General features: G+C 39.7%; 1 protein-coding gene and 1 non-coding gene across 3 annotated transcripts in view; one reads left to right on the top strand and one right to left on the bottom strand.

Annotated features, from left to right (window-relative positions):
• Positions 1 to 23,915, bottom strand: part of Zfand3 (zinc finger AN1-type containing 3) — a 339,956-nt gene extending 316,041 nt beyond the window's left edge. For both annotated transcript variants that reach the window (XM_004624182.3, XM_023720311.1), the window contains exon 1: positions 23,758 to 23,915. In XM_004624182.3, the coding sequence (XP_004624239.1) occupies positions 23,758 to 23,828 (71 nt within the window). In that variant the 5' untranslated portion in view covers positions 23,829 to 23,915. The remainder of the gene's footprint in view (positions 1 to 23,757) is intronic.
• Positions 16,252 to 16,352, top strand: LOC111818685. Its single transcript, XR_002822610.1, has one exon. It is a non-coding gene; the product is annotated as a small nucleolar RNA U13 (small nucleolar RNA).
• Positions 23,916 to 23,921: the final 6 nt, after the last annotated feature.

Here is a 23,921-nt window from a genome sequence, read left to right as displayed (position 1 = left end):
AAAAAAAAAAAATACAATAAGAGGGAGGAGGAGAAAGAGGAGAAGGGAAGAGGAGAAAGAAGAGGAAGAGGGAGGAGTAGGAGGAGGAGAAAAAAGAAAAACAAAAACTAGGAGAGTACTGAGTATCTTGCTACTAAATTAAATAAAATGTCAAGACAGGTGAGTTAAAAAAAAAAAAGAGAGAGAGGGGTGAGTACCAACACAATTCAAAGAGACAACAAGTAACATCCTATCTCCACCCAGCAGAATGTCCAGTCAACAGCTCTATACTGAGATCAAGGGAACATTATTACCCGGATACTGTTAAAAGTTGTATTTTTTCAAAATTAATGAAGGCTGCTATACCATATATGGGAGGTATGTTTGTTTGTTGGTCGGTTTGTTTTTTGATGAAAGAACAGACCCAGGGCTTTCAAACTGAGCTACATCTCCACCCCTTTTTTTCAAATTTTGAGACAGGTCTAAGTCACCAGGTTGGGCTCAAACTTGTGATTCCCCCGTCTCAGCCTCCTGAGTAGCTGGGATACCAGCTCAAGAGGAGGGCATGTCATGTGTCACATTGGCAATCTTTACTAAAAAGATTTTTCATTTTAAAAAAAGAGTGCAGTTTTATCTATCACAATACTGTAGGAGAAAATTAAGTATAAAGTTCCACTTAGAACCTAGGAAGCTAAAGTTTCAGATGGTGTTGGTTTGTTGGGGTCTTTTTTAAGCTGTGTTAAAAACTTTCAAAATGTGTCCCTGCAAAAATGTTAATAGAAGTCACAACTGTAAAGAGATTAAAGTTCTCTCAAATCAAGATTGTTGGATTCATGCAGTCTTAATGGAAAGTGTTAATTGCTGGTACACATGGGATATAATTATTGCAAATTTCCACAAAAGGTACTCTGATACCAGGCTGCTGACTAAAAAGGCATCACTTAAGTTTTCTTTAACATCTTTCAGCAGCAAAAAAAAATCCAACCATCATCTTACTTGATCACTTTGTAACATGACCCTAATGCCACTTCCTCAATGAACCATCCCCACTCTAGGTTTCAGTAACTCTATATTCATCTAGCTCTATCTGTACCTCTTTACAAACTCTTTTTCCCTCTACTGGTGTTTCTCACTCTACTCCACTGAATCTCAAAAAAGAGACAAGGCAGATATGGTGGCACACACTCATAATCCTACCACCCAGGTGGCTGAGGCAGGAGGACCATAAATTCAAGGACAAGCTAGGATATATAACAAGTTTAAGACCAGCCTGGACACAGAAAAAAAGGGACATAGTCAAGGAATAAAACAAATGTCAAGGCTGAACTGCCCTGGACCCACTACACTTAGCTTGGGAAAGCATCAGCAATGTTATTTTAGCAAGGGCTCCAAATGGGATTCTTTTTTTTTTTTTTTTTTTTTTTCTTGCGGAACTGGGGATTGAACTCAGGCCCTTGCACTTGCCAGGCAAGCGCTTATTCTTTTGAGCCATCTTCCCATCCCCAAATAAAGGCAGACCTGAGACTCGAACCTACGACTTCTTGCTGTAGAGCCTAATGCGTAAACCACTACACTATCTCTCCAGCTCCAAATGTGATTCTGAGTGCCCCTTTCCTATCCATGGAAAAGCCTCTGTCTCAGAGCACTCCCTGTGTGATCCTACAAGTATCCCTCCAGACACAAAAAGAATTTCTACATTTATGTTATACATGAGCCCTACAAAATTCAACATATGCAACACATGTAAAACAGTAATAGTATAGTACCCTGGTTAAATAAATTCTATTGCATGAATCTACTGGAATAGTGTACCACTATTTAATAAAATAAACTAGAAATGTACACATTGATTTGAAAAGAATTCTAAGCCATACTAAGTGAGAAAAGCAAAGTGGGGACATAGTGTTGAAGTGCATGCTTAGCACATACAGGACCCTGTGTCCTACCCCAACCCCCTAAAAACAAAAGCAAAACAGTGTACAGTATTCTATCATTTGTGATAGAAAAAGGATACATGCAGTACATACACAGAAAATTTCTAAAACGCAAAAAATACAACCATTGGGCCCCGGGGAGATAGCTCAGTGGAATAAGTGCTTGCCTGGCAAGCTCAGGGTCCTGAGTTCAATCCCCGGTACCACAAAAAAAAAAAAGCAACCATAGTTGTCAACAGAAAAGTGAAATTAAAAATGTGGTGCATACTCAGAGACTAAGAAGGAGACAGCCCTTTCATCAAATATTCATTTATTGTTAGAATTTTTTAGCATATAACATGAACCTTTCATTATTATAAAAAGTATGCAAGTACATTTAAAAGCTTCATCCAGAATACATAGAAAATGCATAGCAAAGAGTAAAAAAATAGTAGATGACCCAAAAGAAAAATGAACAGAGGTTAAACTGGCACTTTACAAGTTTAGGCAAATTGCCAATAAAGAAAAGTGTTCAATTTCATTTAGCAATTAGAGAAATTCAAATGAATTAGGTTAAATTAATTAACGTATTTATTTTTTGTATTTTAGGGAAAGGTCTACAGTGTGTTCAGGGTCTCACTACTAGATTTCTCGCACTCACAGTGATTCTCCTGTTTACAGCCTCCCAAATGCTAGAATTACAGGCAAAGTTAAATTAATTCAAATCCATCATATATACAACTAAAATAAAGAGTGAAAATTAAGCATTGATGAAGACAGGGAATAATCAGAATTCTCACACTGGTGGTGGTAGTGAAAAACTGATACGTTTTGTAAATGAGTATTACCTACTAAATGATGTACCTTATAGCCCAACAATTCTACGACTAAATATGTGCATAAGAGAAATGTGCTTATGGCCAATCGTACACGAAGTTCACAGCAGCATGGTACACAACACTCCTAGTGACAGAATACACCAAGTAACCTCAAAAAGAAAAATGGATAAATTATGCAATCACATAAGGACTACCATAAATTAATGACAAATAATTCTTCTACACAAATATTAATGGAGCTCGTCATAATGTTCAGGGAAAGCAGCAAACACAAAAGGTGAAATATATGACTTAATGTATAAAAATTCAAAAACAGACAATCTATGGTGAAGTTGAGGAGTCTGGGAGTATCAACTGGGGAAGAGCACAAAGGCAACTCCTACTGAGGTACTGAAAATGCATTAAATATATATCTACCCATAGATGATGAAAATGCAACCATATGCATATGAAAAAATCATCAATTTATATATAAAACTTCATCTACGAAATGAAAAGACAAGCCATAGATTAGTAGAACATATTTATACAAGACATATCTGACAAAAAACTATCCAAGCTGGGGAGATGGCTCAGTGGAATAAGCGCTTCCCTGGCAAACGCAAGGGCCTGAGTTCAATCCCCGGTTCTGCAAAAAAAAAAAAAAATATCCAAAACATAATAAACTCCGTAACTTTTAATTCAATCATTTATAAAAACCCAGCATCAAAGCCACACATGTCAAAGCCATGCGTATTAAAGCCACCCATGGTGATGCACACTTGTAATTCCAGCACTCTGGGGGACTGAGGCAGGAAGAATACAAGTTTGATCTCAGTCTGGGTAACTCAACAAGACCATATTTCAAAAATAAAAACATGTTTACAAAGCTGGGAATATAGCTCAGTGTAAAAGCTCTGGGTTCAGTCTCCAGCCTCACAGTAAAAAAAAGCTAGTAATAATGACAAAATAAGTAAAAACCCAACTCAAAACTGGACTAAAGACATTAGCAGACATTTTACCAAGGAAGACATAAAGATAGCTAATAAGCACATGAAAAGATGCCCAACAGCATGTATCATCATTAGGAAACTGCAAATAAACACGAGACAACACTACACACCAATTAAAATGGCCAAAATCCAAAGCACTGACAATATCACATGCTAGCAATGATGTGTGGTAACAAGACACTCTCTCAAAGCTGATGGGAACCCAAAATGGTACAACCATAGTGAAATTTAGCCACTATGCTATGAAACTGAACAATCTCACCATAAGATCCAGCAATCATGCTCTTTAGTTTTATCCAAAGGATTTGAAAACATGTCCACATAAAAACTCACACACAAATCTTCACAACTGCCAAAGCTTTGAAGCAATTAAGATGGCTTAAAATGTGGTATACTCAGAAAATGGGACACTAGCAACAAAAATAAATAAGCCATAAAAAATATGAACCTTAAAAGCACATTACTAAAGAAAGTAGCCAATATGAAAAGTCTACATAGTGTGTGATTACAACAATATGACATTTTGGAAAACCCAAAATTATGGAAATTTTAAAAAGATTAGTGGTGGGGGCGTGGCCCTAGCTCAGTCCTTTACGTGGATGCTTCCACAAAGCTGTCAGCCTCAGGTTGCTGTAGTTCAATCCTCACAACACTCCAGCCAGCCAAAAGTGCCCTGAAGGCATTCGAGGAGCAAAAAAAATAAAATAAAATAAAATAAGAAGATTAGTGGTTATCAAGAGTAGAAGAGGAAATATGAATAGGTAGACCAAAAAGGATTTTTGAGGTAGTGAAACTATTGTGCATGATACCATAATAACATATATCTTTATAGGGCCAGGCAGATATCTCAGCAGTCGGCCTACCTAGCAAGTGCAAGAACCCCAGTTCAATCCCAGGTGCATGCTATGCTGGCCCCAGCCTGGGCCCACTGAGCCAGCCTCCGAAATCAGGTGGGCGTGGTGGCACACACCTGTAATCCCAACCCTAGCGCTGGGGAGGCTTAAACAGGAAGATTGCTAGAAGTCCGAGCTGCCTATTGGCACACACCTATAATCTCAGCACTCAGGAGGCTAATACAGAAGGATTGCTGTAAATTCAAGGCTAGCCTGGGCTACATACACAGTGAATTCAAGGCTTGCCCGAACTACACAGCAAGACTCCCTCAAAAAGCCCAACTATACTAAATAAAATCCATGAACAATAGGAAAGAAGTAAAATTACCATTATTTGTAGATGACCAGATACTCTACATAGAAGATGCCAAAAATTCCACTAAAAAACTGCTAGATTTAATAAGCAAATTCAGCAACCTAGCTGGACACAAGGTCAACATTCAAAAATCAATAGCTTTCCTGTACATGAATAACAAACTCAGAGAAAAATTAGGGAAACAATAGCATCCCAAAAAATGAAATACCCAGGAATCAATCTAACAAGTGATATAAAAATGATTTCTACATTGAAAACTACAGAACTCTGAAAAAGGAGACTGAAGAGCTATCAGAAAATGGAGGGCCAGCGATTGTAGCTCAGAAGCACAGCGCTTGCCTAGCAAGTGCAAGGACCTGAGTTTGATTCCTGGTACTGGAAAAAAACAAAAAAAGAAAATGGAAAGACATCTCTTGCTTTTGGGTAGGAAAAACCATTATAGTGAAAATGGACCATATTCCAAAAACTGTTACACAGATTTAATGCAATTATGATCAAAATTTCAATAGCATATCTCACAGAATTAGAGAAAACAATCCTAAATTCATTTCTAAACATGAGACCTAGAATAGCAAAGCAATTCTGGACATCACCAACCCTGACTTGAAATTATACTATAAAGCTACTATGACAAAAACAGAATGGTACTGGCCAAAAGAAGAGCTGGAGATCAATGGAATGGATTAGAGATGCAGAAATTCCAGACATACTCAGCCACCTTATCTTTGACAAAGATGCCAAACACATTCACTGAAAGAAAGATAGCCTATTTTTTTTTTAACCTCTTGTTTTCCTGTGTGACAGCTGTATTAAAATAATGCTGGAAAAACTGGCTCTGCACAAACCACCTAACAAGATTAAAATTGAACCAGTATCTTTCGCCATGCACTAAATTCAAAAAGGATCAATGACCTAAATATTAAAACAGAAACTTAAATCTGATGGAAGAGAGAAAAGGGGGCTGGGGAGATGGCTCAGTGGAATAAGTGCTTCCCTGGCAAGCACAAAGGCCTGAGTTCAATCTCTGGTTCCGCAAAAAAAAAAAAAGGAGAAAAGAGAATAGGTATAACTCTTGAAGACATTGGTGTAGGCAAAAACCTTATGAATAAAACCCCAGCCCCATGAGAACTATAACAAAGAATCAACAACTGGATCTCATTAAAAGCTTTTGCACAGCAAAAGAAACCACTGAATGAAAAGACAACCCACAATGTAGGGAAAAATGTTTGCCAGATGTTCCTCAAAGGATTACTATCAAGAGCATATAAAGAACTCAAAAAATCAGACCTCCCAAATGTAAAGACCCAATCCAAAAGTAAGCATCTGAAATGAATACATACTTCTCAGATGAAATACAAACAGCAAATAAATAAGTGAAAAAATGTTAAACACCACTGGTCAGGGACTGCGAAGATGGCTTAGTGGAATAATCACTTCCCTGGCAAGCACAAGGGCCTGAGTTTAATCCCCGGTTCCGCAAAAAAAAAAAAAACAACACTGAGGGGCCAGGGAGATGGCTCAGTGGAATAAGTGTTTCCCTGGCAAGCACAAGGGCCTGAGTTCAATCCCCAGTTCTGGGGAAGAAAAAAAAAAAAAAAAAAACACTGAGATTCCATTTCACCCTGGAAAGAATGGCTATTATCAAGAAATCAAGGCCTGGTGAGATGGCTCAGTGGTCTAAAGCACCTACTTAGAACAAGCTTAGCAAAGCACAGGGACTGCGGTTCAATCCCCCAGCACCACATGCCAGCCGGCCCCGCCCCCTGGTGGGCTGAGCTGGCCACACACACACACACACACACACACATAAATAAAATATTTAAAAAAAAAAAGAAATCAATCAATAACAAATGCTGGAGGGGTTTGGGGAAAAAAGAAACCCTTCTCCACTGTTGGTAGGAACAGACTGGCACAATCACTGTGGAAATCAATGTGGAGAGTCCTCAAAAAATTAGCACTGGACATTCCATCTGACCCAACTATTCCCCTGCTAGGTATCTTCCCAGAAGAATTAAAAACATCATGCCACAGCAATACATGTGTACCTATGTTCACAGCAGCACAGTTTGTAATAGCTACATCTTGGAAACAACCCAAATGCCCATCAACTGAGGAATGGATAAAAAAGATGTGGGCTTTTCATACAACGCAGTACTAAGGGCCAACAAGATAGCTCGGTGGTGGACTAAGCGCCTGCTTTGGCAAGCATAGGAACGAGGGTTTGATCCCATGCCACATTGGCCCCACCCCCAGGTGCATTGAGCTAGCCACTAAACCTGGGCATGCATGGCACATGCCTGTAATCCCAGCGCTGGGGAGGCTCAAAACAGGAGAATCACTGTAAGTCCAAGTTGCATAAGTGAGACCCTGTACCAAATCACCAAATACATTAACCAACCCAGCCATAAAGAGGGATAAACTGGAGACTTCTACAGGTTAATGGATGCAACTTGAGACCATATTCATAAGTGAAATAAACCAGACCCACATGTATAAACAGTGGTTGTCTTCCTAGGGTGAGAAACTGAAAGAACAAGACACAAAATGTACAATAGGTATTATGAAATGGGAAGGAACTTCAGAAGGAAAGATAAACTAGGATAGGGAAATAAAAAAAAGAAAGACAAAAACGAATAAATACAAAAAAAGATAGATATCCCACTAATTTCTCTTACTTCACTGAAAAGGTTAATATTGTGCTAATATTGTTTGGAGAATTAAATGCTGATATCTCATACTATGAGTAACTTAAGGATAATATGCAATGTATTAACCATTGTTAACCTATTAACTTGTTTTGAAACTGGGTTTTCTCTTTAAAATACAAATAAAAATAAAAACAAAATATATAAGATATACAACACTAAAAGTAAACCCTAATGCAAACTATGGACTCTGAGTAACAATGATAGACAATACAGGCCCACCCATACTAATAAGCAAACTCTGTAGGTGTGAAATATTGATAGCAGGGGATGCAGAAGTGTAGCAAGGTAAGGATCTCTTTATACCTGGTGCTCAGTTTTGTTGTAATGTAAAACTGTGCTAAAAAAGGAAAAAACTTATTAGTGCATATTACTAATGCAAAGCATCAGGGGCCAGGGAGATAGCTCAGTAGAATAAGTGCTTGCCTGGCAAGCGCAAGGGCCTGAGTTCAATCCCCAGTTCCACCAAAAAAAAAAAAAAAAAGCAGTATTTGTTTTAGCATACTAGTACATACATACAACACATATTATATAGATGTATATACACACATATATACATTAATACCCTGTGCTTTATTTTCCTGCCCATTACCTTAGAAAGTGAAATTTGTTTTAATACTTCATCAAAGTATACACTTGAAACATACACAATTAGGAAACTAAGTCATGCCTCAATTTCTTTAAAAAGAAAAAACACTTTTTTTTTTTCGGAACTGGGGATTGAACTTGGGCCCTTGCGCTTCCCCTACTGAGCTATCTCCCCGGCCCCTCAAAAAACTAAGAAAACAAATGTTATGGCCCTAGCAGATTATGTTGTAATTATCCTTGAGAAGAAAGGAAGCCATTACTAGAAAAGAATAGAAACTGGGATTCTTGGGAGCTAAAAGGTGCTAGTTACATGGATATAGTCACACTGAAAATTTGGCTAAACACTTAAGATTTATGCACTTTTCATTATATATGCTATACTTTAAAAAGTTTACATTTAAAGATACAATGACCCCACCCCCAGAGTGCACTAAGACAGTGATTGAGACTAGGAATGGTGCCACGTGCCTGTAAGCCCAGCACTTGGGAGGCTGAAAATAGGAGACCGACTACAAGTCTTTTCTGTGTAGTGAGACCCTGTAGACCCTGTACTAAATACACTAAACATAAAGTATACTGATAATGCTAAATTCACAAAAAATAAATTCAATCATCTAAAACCTACCACTAGACACTGAGATTAAAAAGAAGTACAACTGGAAACTCGAGGTCCTTTCTGGTGATCATGAGCAGAGATACTGGCAGAAGATTCTGGTAGATAGACAAGCCAAGCTCAACCAACCGCGGGAGAAGAGAGGCACAGAGAAGTTAATCACAACAGCTGAAAAGATTAGACTGGAAAAGACTCAACAAGCAAGTAAACACATTCGCTTTTCTGAATACGACTGAAGAGTTGGGCTCACCAATGTTTCATTGTGTCCTGGACGTCGTTTGACTACAGCAGCACCATAAAGAATGTTTTGTAAGATCTACACTTAAAATAATAATAATAATAATAATAAGATCTACACTTAATGAAAGGAAATACTTTAGCTCCTCAGCTTGTAATTAAGACTTTTTTTTTAGAGATGAGTCCATTGTATACCAGTTTTTCATTAAACACTTTATTTGTTGAAAAAAATAAAATAAAACCTACCACTACACCTCACAGAATCCAGTACAGAATCACTTCAACTTAAGAATTTCCAGGGGGGAAAAAAAGAATTTCCAGGGAGATAGCTCAGCGGTCTGAAGAGCCAGCTTAGGAAAGTTTAGACAAATGCACAGGGACCGCGGTTCAATCCCCAGCACCACATGCTGTGCCAGCCCCACCCACAGTATGGGCTGAGCCAGCCACAAAAAAGAAAAACAAAAAATTTCCAAGCTTCTTCTAACCACACAAAACTGCACACCACTGATGGATGGCACCAGTGACTGCTTTTACAATTTCACTTTGGACTTAGGAACAAATGGATTCACTTCTGTATCCACCATACATGTCTGACACCATCTTCCAACTTCTAGTCCATATCAGAACCCATGCTGCCTCTCTGTGCTACACACCTCCAAAGTCATCAGGCCCTCCCATATAATATGTCTCTGCTCTTATGCTCAAGGCCTCCTTTTCAGGCCCTACTTCCTCAGGTTGCAGCCTACATTAAATGCTCAGTTCCTCTATTTCAGCATCTCTCAGGTCAGGACTGCTTTATGTGGGTTCCACAGAGAAAAGTACATTTCATTCTATTTTCATCATAATCATAGGTGTTTTGGGTCCTAGGACATACCTCAGCAGCGTTAAGTGTCTCCCTGGCAAGTGCAAGGTCCCATGTTTGATCCCAAGTACCATAAATAAATAAATAAATACATACATACATACATGCATACACACACACACATGCTTTATGCATTATTCTGAGAAGGGGTCACAGACTTCACTACACTGTTGGGAGTCTTACTCCTAAAAAGAATTAAATATCCTAACTAAACTCTCCTTTCCTTCTTACACCCAATTCATCCTCCATACTGATGCCCAGTAATTTTTTAAATGTAAATATCATCTATTATCACTTGCTTAAAACATAATGGTTCCCAACTGCTTCTCAACCCTTAAACTCAAAAGCACAACAAAATCAAGTGTCTCCCTGTCCCCTGTTCCCACTTCTCCAGATTCGTCGCACCACAGTTACTTGCAACTATCCACATGCCTTCTTGAAAACTTCTCTGTGCCTTTGCACAGCTATTCACCCAGCCTGGAAAACCCTTCTTACTATTTTCAAATGGTTAATTCTTGCTCATCTTTTATATCCAGCTCAAGTGCCATCTCCTAGAGAAGCCCTTGGGACATCCTCCAGCTCTAGGTCCTATCAGAGTCCTCCCAAAACTTCTCAATGATCTCCCACAGCACTTTCCTCAGGGTTTTGCCAATTTAGTGACCTGCTTCCTGCTCTAGACTATGTCTAAAGTCAAAACAGAGGTAGCTCATGCCTCCCACATACCAAGTCACAGTACAAGACCATAATGTACTATTTAACATATCACTGCTGTACAAGGAACTAGAAAATGGCCAGAAACAAAAGGCTGGAGCAAAATGCTACCAACTATCTATGGGGCACCAGTCTGGAGAGCATTATAAATACAACTGCCCAATGGAGGCAAGACTGCTCTGCATATATTAATCTGCCACCAAAGCTCCTCCTTTCAGGGTGAAAATTAGATCTTAATAAATGTATTTATCACTACCACACACTGTGGTAAGAACTTGACAGGCATTAGAGCTCAATAAACCTCATAACAGCTCTAAAATATTCTTTTAAAGATAAAGAGGCTGGGGCCAGGGATATGGCTCAGTAGAATAAGTGCTTGCCTGGCAAACGCAAGGACATGAGTTCAATGCCCAGTTCCGCCAAAAAAAAAAAAAAAAAAAAAAATTAAAAAAAAAAGAAAAAGAAAGTTGTTTGTCCAAGAAAACTGCAAGAATAAAGCAGAAGATGGGCAAAACTGTTGGAACTCCCCACCAGGCTACAGGGAGGAGAGGGCACGAGAAAAATCAATCCCAAGGTAGGCAATTAATTACTGTGGCAGTATCAATAAAGGAAAAGGTAGGCTTGAGTTTCAATTGCCTGCTGCAAGGACAACCACGAAACACTGTCCTTTAACCGGCTGAAAAGATGTTTCAGAGCTAAGAGATGAAAGACCAATTTTACTGAATTGCTATTTCCGCTCAACTTTAGTGTGAAATCTATACCACAGCTCTCATCTTGTGAGCTTTAGCACTTTTCTGTAAGACCCCAGGGACTCAAGACCCCACACTTCAAGAAGAGAGACTGTTTCTTTAACCAGCCCATCACCTGTCCATACTGATGTCTGCACCATAATAGAAGACAGATTTTGAGTAGAAGTAGAAGATAGTGGCCACAAAGCATGTTCATTTCTAATTACCACCACCCTAATTTCCTCACATCACTGTCTTCATCCCCCTTGAACTCCAGGCTCTCCCCCACCATCCTACCCTCCAACTCACCTCTCAAGTCTGGCATCTCTTATACGGATCTATTTGGTGACTTATCTCAACCTAAGTTTAAAACACAAAATCAACAGTCCATTCTTCCTGTCCCTAACTCCAACCAAAAACATAAAATGTAAATGCCCAATTTATTTACAATGAAAACTATCTCAGCAAATTTAAGATGCTTTCTATACTCCCAAAGGTCAGGATTTAGAGTGACAATTGTTTTCTGAATTAATCCTCACTAATATTATTGACACTGTAGACACCTGAGACTAGTCTACATAATGATACTCCACATTTTCACTCAAGATTATTTATCATTTGCAAAGATTTTATTTGTTTAATGCTTCAGGATAAACAAAGCTTTATTTGAAAAATGCAAATTCCTCCAAATTTAACTCACTGATATAAGACAAATCCAAAAAAAGCCCCTAATCTAAAAATCTATTTAGAATTTGCCAAAATGATTCTAAAGAATAATTTCTGTCAAATTTTCCACAATAAAAATATAGCTCTTTAAAAATAATCAGATTAAATTTCTTTTTTTTCCTCTCTTGTTTGCAGCTCCAATACAGCATTTTTTATTTTTTTATTTTATGAGAAAAATCAAACAAAATTCCATAAACAATAAGAGAATATGATAGTTATTACACTGTGCTTCATTTCTTCATAGCAATTACTCAGAGGACAAGATATACACCAAAAGATTCTTCTAAACAAGAAGCCAACAAATAGTAACATAAACCTTTCTTTTCAATGAACCATGGATAAACTAGCAATCTAAATGAAACCAATTGGGATATATATGAAAAATATTTTTAATTTTATTTCATTTGCAAAGACTTTAACATTGAAGTCACAAAAAAGAAAAGAAAAAGAAACCATGTTTGGGGGGCCGGGGAGATGGCTCAGTAGAATAAGCGCTTCCCTGGCAAGCACAAGGGTCTGAATTCAACCCCCAGTTCCACAAACAAAAAAAAAAAGAAAAGAAAAGAAAAAATGATGTCACAGCAACCATTTCTTGATTCTGCCAAACATTCACTAAAGAAAAAGATCAGGCTTACAAATAAAACACATGGTTTTAACATACCTGAGAAGTGTTTCAACGGAAGGCAGAGACAGGAAGAGCTAATTAATTGTGACAAGTAATCCATATTAGAGAGAATACAGACCTTAAGATTACCTGAATATGTTCCTGTATATGCTCTTTACCATTTCATGGAAATCACTGTATTAAAATGCTATAAATTAAAATTACTGCCCATTTTCTAAGTATGTGCAAGAAAATAAAACAATAAAGTACCCAGGGGCTGGCGAGATGGCTCAGTGGTCTAAAGCACCTACTTGGAACAAGCTTGGCAAAGCACAGGGACTGCGGTTCGATCCCCCAGCACCACGTGCCAGCCAGCGCCGCCCCCAGGTGGGCTGAGCTGGCCACACACACAAAAAAAAAAAAAAATAAAAATAAAAAAAATAATAAGAATAATAATAAATAACAAAATGTTTAAAAATTAAAAAAAAAAATAAAGTACCCATATTTTGTAGGTCAACATCGAAGTACATTCCTTTTAAAGGTGAGTACCATGTCTTCAGGTTATACTAAAAAGGGAAGCAGAGGATGGTGGCACACACCAGTAAACCCTGCACTCAGGAGACTGAGGCAGGAGGCACTGCACAGTGAGACCCTGCCTCAAAGGGGGTTGGAGTGGGGAAGCTACATAAAACTGCATAAAATCAGACACTGTGATGATTCTATTCTGCACATACATGCAAAGTTTCACATGCAAAGTAAAGCTCAAAACCCATTTTCTGAAGAATACCATCTATGAATCCCCAGGCATAGAAACTACGAAATCTAGAACCAACTCCAACTGAATTATACACCACACATTCTCTTATCTCCAGTTTCACTTTTTACTTCTTGCTAGTCAATATACTTTTGAACAGTTAAGAATTACTGCATTACTTCATCTACTTTATGTGTCTCACTCAGAAATCCTTTCAGAACTGAACTTTCCCAGCACATTTATCCATACAAGATATCCTAGAAAGGGTTGAAACTAAAAACGGATGGCCTGCTGGGGATACAGCTTAGCGGTGCTGTACCTGCCTAGCAAGCATGAGGTCCTGAATGCTATTCCCAGTTTGCAAAAAATAATTTTTTTAATTAAGAAAAGTAATAGAGACTGGGTGTGGTGGCACATGCCTGTATTCCCAGGACCTGGGAGGCTGAAAACAAGAGAATCACTACAAGTCTGATCTACGTGGCAAGGCTCTGTACACCCCACACAAATACAAAAAAGAAAAATAATTAATGATGGCATGAAATTTAAAATAAAAAGTTTTGAAAGCACAGGTATGACATCAGCACCACTCACTCACTCTGTATTCCCCAGCTTCCTACCTCTAATCTTCCAGTTAGATTTCAAAAAACACAGAGCTTCTTGAACCATGCTCAGAAATGCTACCAACATAGCTCATAAATACTTAGCCCTAGAACTTGACTGCATGAAAAGTACTTGTGATACATTTGAATGTATCACAAAAATTCTTCTCCCTAGAATTCAGCTGAGAGTGTGATCATTCACACATACTTCAACTCACCAATGTGCAAAAGTCCAAGAAATATGTATCAACAACTGTTTCTCGGGGGGCTGGGAAGATGGCTCAGTGGAATAAGCGCTTCCCTGACAAGCTCAAGGGCCTGAGTTCAATCCCCGGTTCCGCAAAAAAAAAAAAAAAAAAACAAAAACCTGTTTCTCTACACCACTCCCCCTCAGAAGAAAAAAAAAAGAAATGATACTCCCCAAAAGGCTAAAATACATCAATAATCTTGTTCTTTGTCCTCTCATTTCTTTTTTTTTTTTGGGTGGGGGGCAGAAACAGGGATTGAACTCAGACCCTTGCACTTGCTAGGGAAGTGCTTATTCCACTGAGCCATCTCCCCGGCCCCTGCCCCCTCATTTCTTAGGCATCAATATGATTACAGAGCTGTGGTGTGCCCCACCCAATACCACCCAAGGTTCTAAGCAGTACCAATGATCTCTCCTGTGGTGGACAGTAGGCATTCTTCCACAGCAATTCAAACTAAGCTTGCCTATGATACAGGACATCTGGCACAGCTAGCACATCATCTTTTCTCTGATTAACAGCTGCAGCCACAACCTAAGGTGCCCATTATTGTTTGCAACTCTGACCTCTGATCTTCTACCATTCTCTTATCCCAACACATCCCAAGTCAGTCTAGTTATGCCCACTGCTCCTGGTCATTCCAATATACTCTACCTTTCTTGTTATACAGGTCTCAAAAAATGGATTTATCCCTACTCATAAAAAGCTGCATCTTAGGTTTACTTTTGTGAAAACAAGTATTCCTCTACAAAAGTCACTTAACTCCCCCATAAAAAGAAAAACAGCTGAATCTCTATTAGGCCAACATCTCTGTATAGGCCTCTAAGGTTGCCAATTTAACACTGATGAGAAAAAGAGCTAAGATGACTCAGAGGGTCAACACGGAGAGAAAAAAAAAAAATTTAAGTACAGACAAAATTATACTGAAAATGTAATTTCTGTAACTGATCAAAGGATTGCTCCCAGTAATCTGTATTAATAACATGCACTGCTTCTCCCAACAGAAATAAAATATGCTGGAGGTGGAGAGAAACTCAAGAGCTGAATTAGACAAGTCCTTCATTTTCAGAATATAAGAAAAAAAGTATCTGAAGAGCCCACAAGAAAATAGGCTTGAGAACTCTGGCCACATAGCAAGGTGACCGTTCTAGAACAACACTGTCTGGAACATGCCAGGAGGATGAGAACGTTTTGTATCTCCATTCACCAAAATGGTAGCCACACTAGTTACTAACTCAATAAGTAATAAAAATGTAATTAATATGACCGAGGAACTTAATTCTACTTAAATCTAATCTGAACTGAAACTGCTTACAGATAATGGCTACAATAATGAATAATACATTTCTAGATACTGTCTTAAAAGGCTAGCTATTAAGTACTTTAAATAAAGTTTCTTAACCCCTTCCTCTTCATATAAGCATATATATATATATATATATATATATATATATATGAAATTTTTTATGTTTAAGTGTCTCATTCAGGGGCCGGGGAGATGGCTCAGTAGAATAAGTGCTTCCCTGGCAAGCGCAAGGGCCTGAGTTCAATCCCTGGTTCCACCAGAAAAAAAAAAAAAAAAGTGTCTCATTCAGCAATATAATCCCCACCCGCACCCATACTAGGAATTCAATGCAAGGCCTTTGCACTAGCTATGTCCTCAAACTGTGTGTGTATTAGGACCCACCCCAGAGCTAGAATACTAGTCTTCAAATCCCTAATAGAACCATTATTCACAGTTGGAATGCATACCACTCTGGGGGAAAAAAAAAAAACTTTGCAAACCACTCTGATTAAAAAGTCACAATATCCAACAAGCCAGAATCTGGATGATTTTTTTAAATGTTTCATTAAAATGACACAAATATTATAATTATGATCAGTCACTTCCTTCATGTGGTTTTCCTGAGATTCCAATTTTAACTTTTCATCAAAGAAAGAAAAGGTATCTTTTGGTTCATAAGCACGGTAACTGGGTGTTTATGATTTATGCCTGAGATGTGCCTCCCCAAACATTGTTAAAACATCAGCATATTACCCATCTGATATGGAGAAAAAAGAAAATTTTGAAGGAAGATAAGAGAGAGCTTAGCCACATCAGGCCAATCCAAAAGCTAGGTAAGAGAAGAGAATTAACCTCAATCTTGAGCTGTGATTATTGTAGGATTTCAAAACCTTACATCACTTAATACCTAATTTTAAAATCCTAATTATATTAGTTCTTAACATCTTAGTACTCCATATAAATAATATTTTATATGCTATTTATTATTTCTCTTAAAGAACATTACTCATTTCAAAAGACTTTTAGTCTTCTAATTTTTCCAGCCAGAAAAACGTTAGCACATGAAAACTAATGTTAACTCTGATATCATATGTGTGTGTGTGTGTGTGTGTGTGTGTGTGTATGCCAGCCAGATAGCTCAGCACACTAAAGCCCCTGCTTAGGCAGAGCACAGCAGCTGGGGTTCAATCCCCAGCGCGCCGTGCTTGCCCCAACCGCAGGGTATGCTGAGACAGCAATTGAGACTGGGCCTGGTGGCGCAGGCCTGTAATCCCAGCACTTGGGAGGCTGAAAAATGGAGGACCACTATGAGTCCAATCTATGTAATGAGACCCTGAACACTCTGTAGACCCTGTACCAAACGCATTTAAAAATAAATAAATAAATAAAACTTAAACACTGAATTTACCTTGCGGGGATACGAGAGAGTGAATGAGAAGAATGAATGGGAAGGAAACCAGTAAATGGGGAAATGATAATCATAAAGAATCGTTCATTCTATAAATTAACTAGATCTATCTAAAATGACTTCCTCAAGCTAATTAGAAAAAAACACCAGGTTGGGGGTTTGTTTTTTTGTGTTTTTTTTTTTTTTTTTTTTTTTTTGCGGAACCGGGGATTGAACTCAGGCCCTTGCGCTTGCCAGGGAAGTGCTTATTCCACTGAGCCATCTCCTCGGCCCCTGTATTTTTTTTTAACTATTTATTTATTTGGTACAGGGTCTCACTACGCAGCTCAAACTTGTAGTGATCCTTCTGTCTCAGCACCCCCAATGCTGGGGTTACAGACATGCACCACCAAACCACGTTTCGGGGCTGGCACAGTGCTCCCAGGGCTCTGGGGCTGGCACAGCATGTGGTACCCGGGTCCAAGTGCTTAGACTGCTGAGCTATCTCCCCAGCCCCCAGGGACCATGTTTTCTTTTGGCAGAACTGGGGACTGAACTCAGGCCCTTGCGCTTGCTGGCAAGCACTTATTCTTCTGAGCCATTTCCCCAGCCCCCATGTTTTCTTTAAAAAAAAAAGTTATCATTGTACTCAAACTTCTGATAAGGGTAATTCTTCTGGAAATACCAAATAGAAACAAGACAAGTCAAGTAGGTACATGCACTACAGTGACTACTTATTTCAAGTCATGCTGTATCTTCAGATGCACATAACAACCAAAAGATAAAGTAAAACTGCACAGACAAGTTGTTTTGTTAAGGGAACATTTAAGGGATTTATGATCAACAGATAATTAGTGACATCACTAGCGTATTATACTGATTAGCTAGTGATTCACGCCACATTCACATGGACTGGAAAGCCCAGGTTAAACTGGTTGAAGTGTAGCTACTTGTTCCACTTGGGAGATGAAGCCAACTGAAAAAGCAGGAATGGGAGGGCCACACACTTCTAGGAGCAAGCACACTACCCAGGTGATCCACACAGTGAAAAAGAACAGAGAAATGGGTTCCTCATTAATTCTACTGATTCTATTTAAGCTAAACAACTCTGTCTTGTGACTGCCAAAAATAAAAGAATGAAACAAATTATGTTTTCAATCAACTTTCTACTAGTAACCATTTCAAGAATAAAATTTGTAGGGTCAGCCAAATAGCTCAGCAGATTGGGGGTTCAATCCCTGGGCCTGCCATGCTGGCCTTGCCCCTGCAGTGCGCTGAGATGGCAACTGAGACTGGGCATGGTGGCGTGCACCTGTAATCCCAGCTCTTGGGAGGCTGTAAAGAGGCAGATCACTATGACTGTGATCTAGTAGGGAGACCCTGAACACCCTGCACACCCGTCTCTAAAATACAAAAAAAAAAAAAAAAAGAATAAAAATTGTTTGGTAGGGTTAACATCTCTACCTATTCTTCTAAACTGTATTGCTAAAATACAAATTCAATATACTAGATCTAGTTTGTACACAAAAGGCTTCAACAAAGACTTGGACATGGTGGCACACACCTGTAATCCCAGCACTTGGGGGCGGAAGCAGAAGAATCACCACAAGTTTATTCTTCCTCATTGCTGAGACAAAACACCCAACACCAAAAGTTAAAGGAGAAAAGGTTTACTGAGCTCACAATTTTCAGGTGTTTCAGTTCATAGCTGGCGCCAAGACAGGGTGTCATGGCAGAAGGGCATCACAGCAGAGAAACAGTTCATGGCAGACAGAAGGTAGCAAAGCCGTAATGAGCAAGGAAGCAGGAAGCAACAAGCAACAGCAGCCCTCTTTCAGTCCCTTCTACCCTACCCAGGCTACCCACCTTAAGGCAGGGAACACACTCAACACAGGTGGGGCAACGTTAATCCTGGCATCACCTCATGAAACAATCCCAGCATCACATCCTTGATCCCAGCATCACACATTCTAGATCGAGCCACCCCCACAACACCCACCAACAGCCATAACACCTACTCTGCTAAAGAAAATATTTTCATGTATTGCTTTGCAATTTGATTTACTGAAATAGAAGAGCTTTACAAACAAAATTTTAGCTTTACAAACTATTCAAAACAAAAGTTTACCTAGGAAATCTCATATTCAAATATTGCTATTCCCCAAATACCAAACTAAACAATTACATCTATTATATGTTTATTTACAAAACAATACTTTTGAAGGTTCCACACTATTTCAGCACAATGGAGACTATCTCCAATTATAAAGGCAGAATATGTATAGTAGTAATTGGGCTTTTATACTAATCAATAAAGTTAGGGGAAAAACACTTCCAATGTCCATTCTCACTTATTACCCTTTCTATTATCCTGGTTTTCTTGGGTTTTGTTTTTTTGTTGTTGTTGTTGTTTTTGTTTTGTTTTGTTTTGTTTTGCTTTTTTGTTTTTTTTGTATTTTAGGGAAGGGTCTACGAGGTGTTCACGGTCTCACTACTAGATCCCACTCGTAGTGATCTGCCTGTTTACGGCCTCCCAAGAACTGGGATTACAGGTACATACCACCATGCCCAGTCTTAATTACCATCTCAGCACGCCCCAGGGGTGGGGCCAGCACAGCAGGCCCAGGGATTGAACCCCCCGCCCCTGTGCCTGCTTGCAGGTGCTTTAATCTGCTGAGCTATTTCGCCAGCCCTTATTAGCCTATTCTACACATAGTATATTCTTATCCTCTTAATTCTGTAATATTCCAGGTCTCTTCTTCAAATAACTTTTGGAATTATTAATGAAGACATTATGTGCCTCTATACACTTTAAATGCCTAAACAATTTCAGGGCTGGAGCTAGAGCTCTAGGGCACAGTGCTTGCCTAAAAAGTATAATGTCCATTCCAGCATTAAAAAAAAAAAAGTCTAAAAAATTCTGAACAAAGATTAAACTAATACTACTTCTACCTGCATACTTTAAGTGTTTTCATGTATGTGTAGATAGATAGTAACTGAAAAAAACAATCTTAAATGTGGTGTGCACCCTCTGTAATCAGGAGGCTAAGGTAAGACGATCTTAAATTCAAGGCCAGTCTGGACTATTTATTAGTGAAACCCTGTCTTAAAATATAAAAGGCTCTGAGGGTATAGCCTACCAGAAGACTTCCCCCAGTTCAATCCCCAGGAAAAAAAAGACATTGTACTATTTAATCTTAAACATGACCATTAACAATAAGCAGTTCTTTAAAATTTTTAAAAAAGCAAAATTTTTGCATTGCTGAATGCCTTTTTAAAAGTCAAAAAAAAAAAAGAGTCAAGAAAATATTCATGCTTCACTAAAATTTTTAAATTCACATTTCATGAAAGAAAATGTTTTACTCCTAAAAGACATATATACTATATTAAAAACTTGCAACTTTTATAAACAGGGTAATTTTCAGCAATTTCTAAGGTAGCAGATTTTCCCAGTGGGAAGGTGGTCTCTCTATCAAATAATTATCCATGTGCAATTACACAATATAAACAGAGAAAACTGGAAACTAAAGGGTTGTAAGCAATAACTCATTTGGATTGTATGTTCCTCTTGGCATTCTCCTTCCTATTGTGTTTCCACAAAAAAGACCTCAAATCTCTCCTCTTTGCCCAGCTCCACTGACTGGTGTCCTGACTGGACAATGTCGAGCAGCAAATCCTACAGTCTGAGTCACCAGAGAATCCAGTAATCCTAAAGGAACTGCCTTTACTCTGTTAGTGCCAGAATATTCTGCTGAGAGGCTGCTCTACAAAGGCCTGGGTGTGGGTTCTGGCTAGCTGACTTAAAATACCTACAGCTTCTAAGTGCTAAGCTGTACAAAGTTTTTAAAGAATATATTGGCCGCTGTTTTCAAGAAGGGAAAAGATACCTCCTGAATGACTTTCACTCTATTTGTTGATATTCTTCCCCACTGTTATACCACTCATGCCACCACCCTGGCTACCTCAGATTACTCCTTACAGATGTTCTCTATCTACACACCTGGCAACACCCTGTATACACACATACACTGCTTTCATAAAGACATACACATACACACCCAGCCTCTCTCAAGATCATCCAATAACCTTTCATATCAAAGGCAATCTTGTCAGTCCCTGCTCAGAGTTCATTATTAGCTCCCAAAAGCACTCTGGATAAAAGGCCAAAGTCCTCAGTCTTACCCACAGGAAGCCTATTATCATCAATTCCACTCACCTGCTCAGCCTCACCTACAAGGGATTCCCTTGACAACCTATCAACAGACCCACTGTCACATTCTAGCTTTCACACACATTATTCCTTCTGCCTGAAACAATGTTTCTATTCTCTTTCACCCTTCCAACAGGTTTAAGGCAGTGGTGGCAAAAAGATGAAATGCATGTCACAGGGGGCAGTCTGTATCATCAGAAGCTCTCAAAGGTTTGCCATCGCTGACTAGGTTCTAGACTAAACTGCCACTTCTTCCACCATCCTCTACCACCACCCACTCTAGCTAGCGCGGGCGGCCCCTCCCATGGCACCTCTGACAACTGACTGCACCTGGCAGTTCACTTCTCTATGCCTCCTGCCCCAGAGCACAGCACTTGTATCCCCCCCTTACCCATAACTTTATCAGAGGCACCACAACATCTGTTAAACAGAATCTAAGTTCACTTAATGAACATGATATGAATATGTCCCACGCAGTATAGGACAATGTCAAAAACTGGTTATGACCTGATGAAAGTGGTAATTTTGTTGTCCTTTGTTATACAAGCTACACAGGTGTTAATGAATGCCCATCAGAAAAGCTAAAATGTGCACACTAAAAAGAACAGTTTTCACCGTTTAGTATTAGCTTTGCACTCACTGCTCCTGTTAAGCAAGTTGAAGTTCACAGAAAGTTTTAAAAAGAGGCCTTTGCTGCTTACAGGTCAAGTAAAGCATCACTGGAACTTCTGCTATTTGCTACTACCAACTCTCTCAGCCTCACTCAGAACCCGGCGGCTAAAGGCAAAAGACTATTTCATTTCCTTAGTTTCTAAACCCTGATAAGTCTTCTGATAAGGATTCCACTCATAATAGTCCCAATGACATAAGCCTGTTGCCAGGAAACAGACCTCTGTCATTTTAGGCCACATATCTTACAATCTGAGGCTTGTGACACCATGTATTTTCAAGGCAGCAGACCAATGTCATAAATGTGATGGTTTGAAGCACTCTGAAGAACTCACCAGCTCCCCCCATACTGTGTGTGTAAAAGGGCAAACTGTCCTCCCTCTTTAAGCCTCAGTTTCCCCTCTAATAATAATAAATGGTTCCTACCACATAAGGTTTTCTGGAAACTAGATTGCTCATAAAAGCACAGACAACCCAATTTACTTTCAAGTCAAAATGAAGGAAGAGGGAGCTGGGGAGATGGCTCAGGGGAATAAGCACTTCCCTGGCAAACACAAGGGCCTGAGTTCAATCCCTGGTTCCACAAAAAAAAAAAAAAAAAAAAAAAAAAAAATGAGCTCCCAAAATGAAGGAAGACTATGGGCATAAAACATTATTACATCTTCAGGATTTTTGGGAATACAACAACTTACACTTCCCTAAAGTTCTTTCACTGGGAAGTTTGTGAAAAAGAAAATGAGAACCCACTTCACCATAACCTTTGGAATTAATAAATTCTACAGAAATGTGCACTAAATCACCTTGTTTTCTCTGCCCTAAAAACGATTTCTATCCTACCAATTCCTGCATGGAAGATGGCAAAGAGAAAATACCTAATACCTTTTTCCCCAAAATGTTCTCTCACCAGAAACAATCCTTTTCTACCACTAGTACCTCCGAATTTACTCTATATTTAAAAAATTAACAAAAAAGGGCTCAAACACAGAAGTTAGTCTTTATCAAGTTTCTCAATACAAAACTACAGTCATGAGGTCTGATGCAAACACCTGTTAGGTGGCAATTCATCAAATCCACAGTGTTCTAAGGACAGCTTAAATTTTAAAAGGGATGGGGGCTCCCCTCACATTTTTTGGCTCTAACATAGAACAGCCCGAGTAATGATACACACTACTCACTGTGAACATCTTTTTTTTAAAAAAAAAAAAAAAATGGGGAAAGAGGAATTTGAGAACCAATTGAGGAAACTGGTTCTCATACTCCCCCAAGTCAAGTTGACTTAAGACTAGGTTGGTTGTTTTGTATTTCTTTTGTTTTTGACAAGGGAATTAAACAGATCTCCTGAGAATGTGTTTTAAATAAAGGTGAGACCTCGAAATAAAATAACTTTACGATAGCCGAGGTTCTGAACTCGGGTTTTTATAAACGGGTGACGTGTGAACAGCTTCCCAAAAGCAAATGGGGCACTGGGATATAATTTAGGAAGTGATGATGCAAGTCTCTGGGGAACAGGGAGGAGGGGAGGTGAAAAAGTCAGAGGAAATACCCTCCTGGTTCCTGGACACCAACTCGTATCACAGGCCAAAAGAAAGGGGGAGCCCTGCTCCAACCTGGAGGTGCCAACGCCGCCCCTTCATCCCTCCCGTTGCCCTGCCCCCCACAGTGGCCGTCGCCCCAAATCCTAAACCAGCTAGTCGCAGAGGGGGGCAGCACCCCGGGCAGGGCCCTCTCAGCCCACTACCGGCCCCCGGCCCGCTGCCCTCCCCAGCCCTGCCCCAGCCCCCTCCCGCCAGGCCCTGTCCCGGCCCGCTCCAGGTGGCGGCCTCCGGGCTGGCCTCCGGGGTCCGAGGCCTGGAGGGCAGCCGGGCGCCCGCGCCCCCCGCCCCCACTCGGCCGGACACTCACCCCCAGAAGCCGCAGGGACAGCGAGGCGGCAGGCTGGGCGCTTTGCTGCGCTCGCTCCCGGCGTCTCCCATGGTGCTCGGCGGCGGCGGAGCTCGACGGCGGCAGCGGTGGCGGCGGATGGGCCTGGACCCCGCTCCGAGGCGGCGACGGCGGCGCGGCGGCGG

The sequence above is a fragment of the Octodon degus genome, unplaced genomic scaffold (genome assembly GCF_000260255.1).
Source record: "Octodon degus isolate 3935 unplaced genomic scaffold, OctDeg1.0 scaffold00005, whole genome shotgun sequence".
Taxonomy (NCBI): domain Eukaryota; kingdom Metazoa; phylum Chordata; class Mammalia; order Rodentia; family Octodontidae; genus Octodon; species Octodon degus.
The sequence above is the reverse complement of the archived record's forward strand: the minus strand, read 5'-3'. Positions and strand labels throughout refer to the sequence as shown.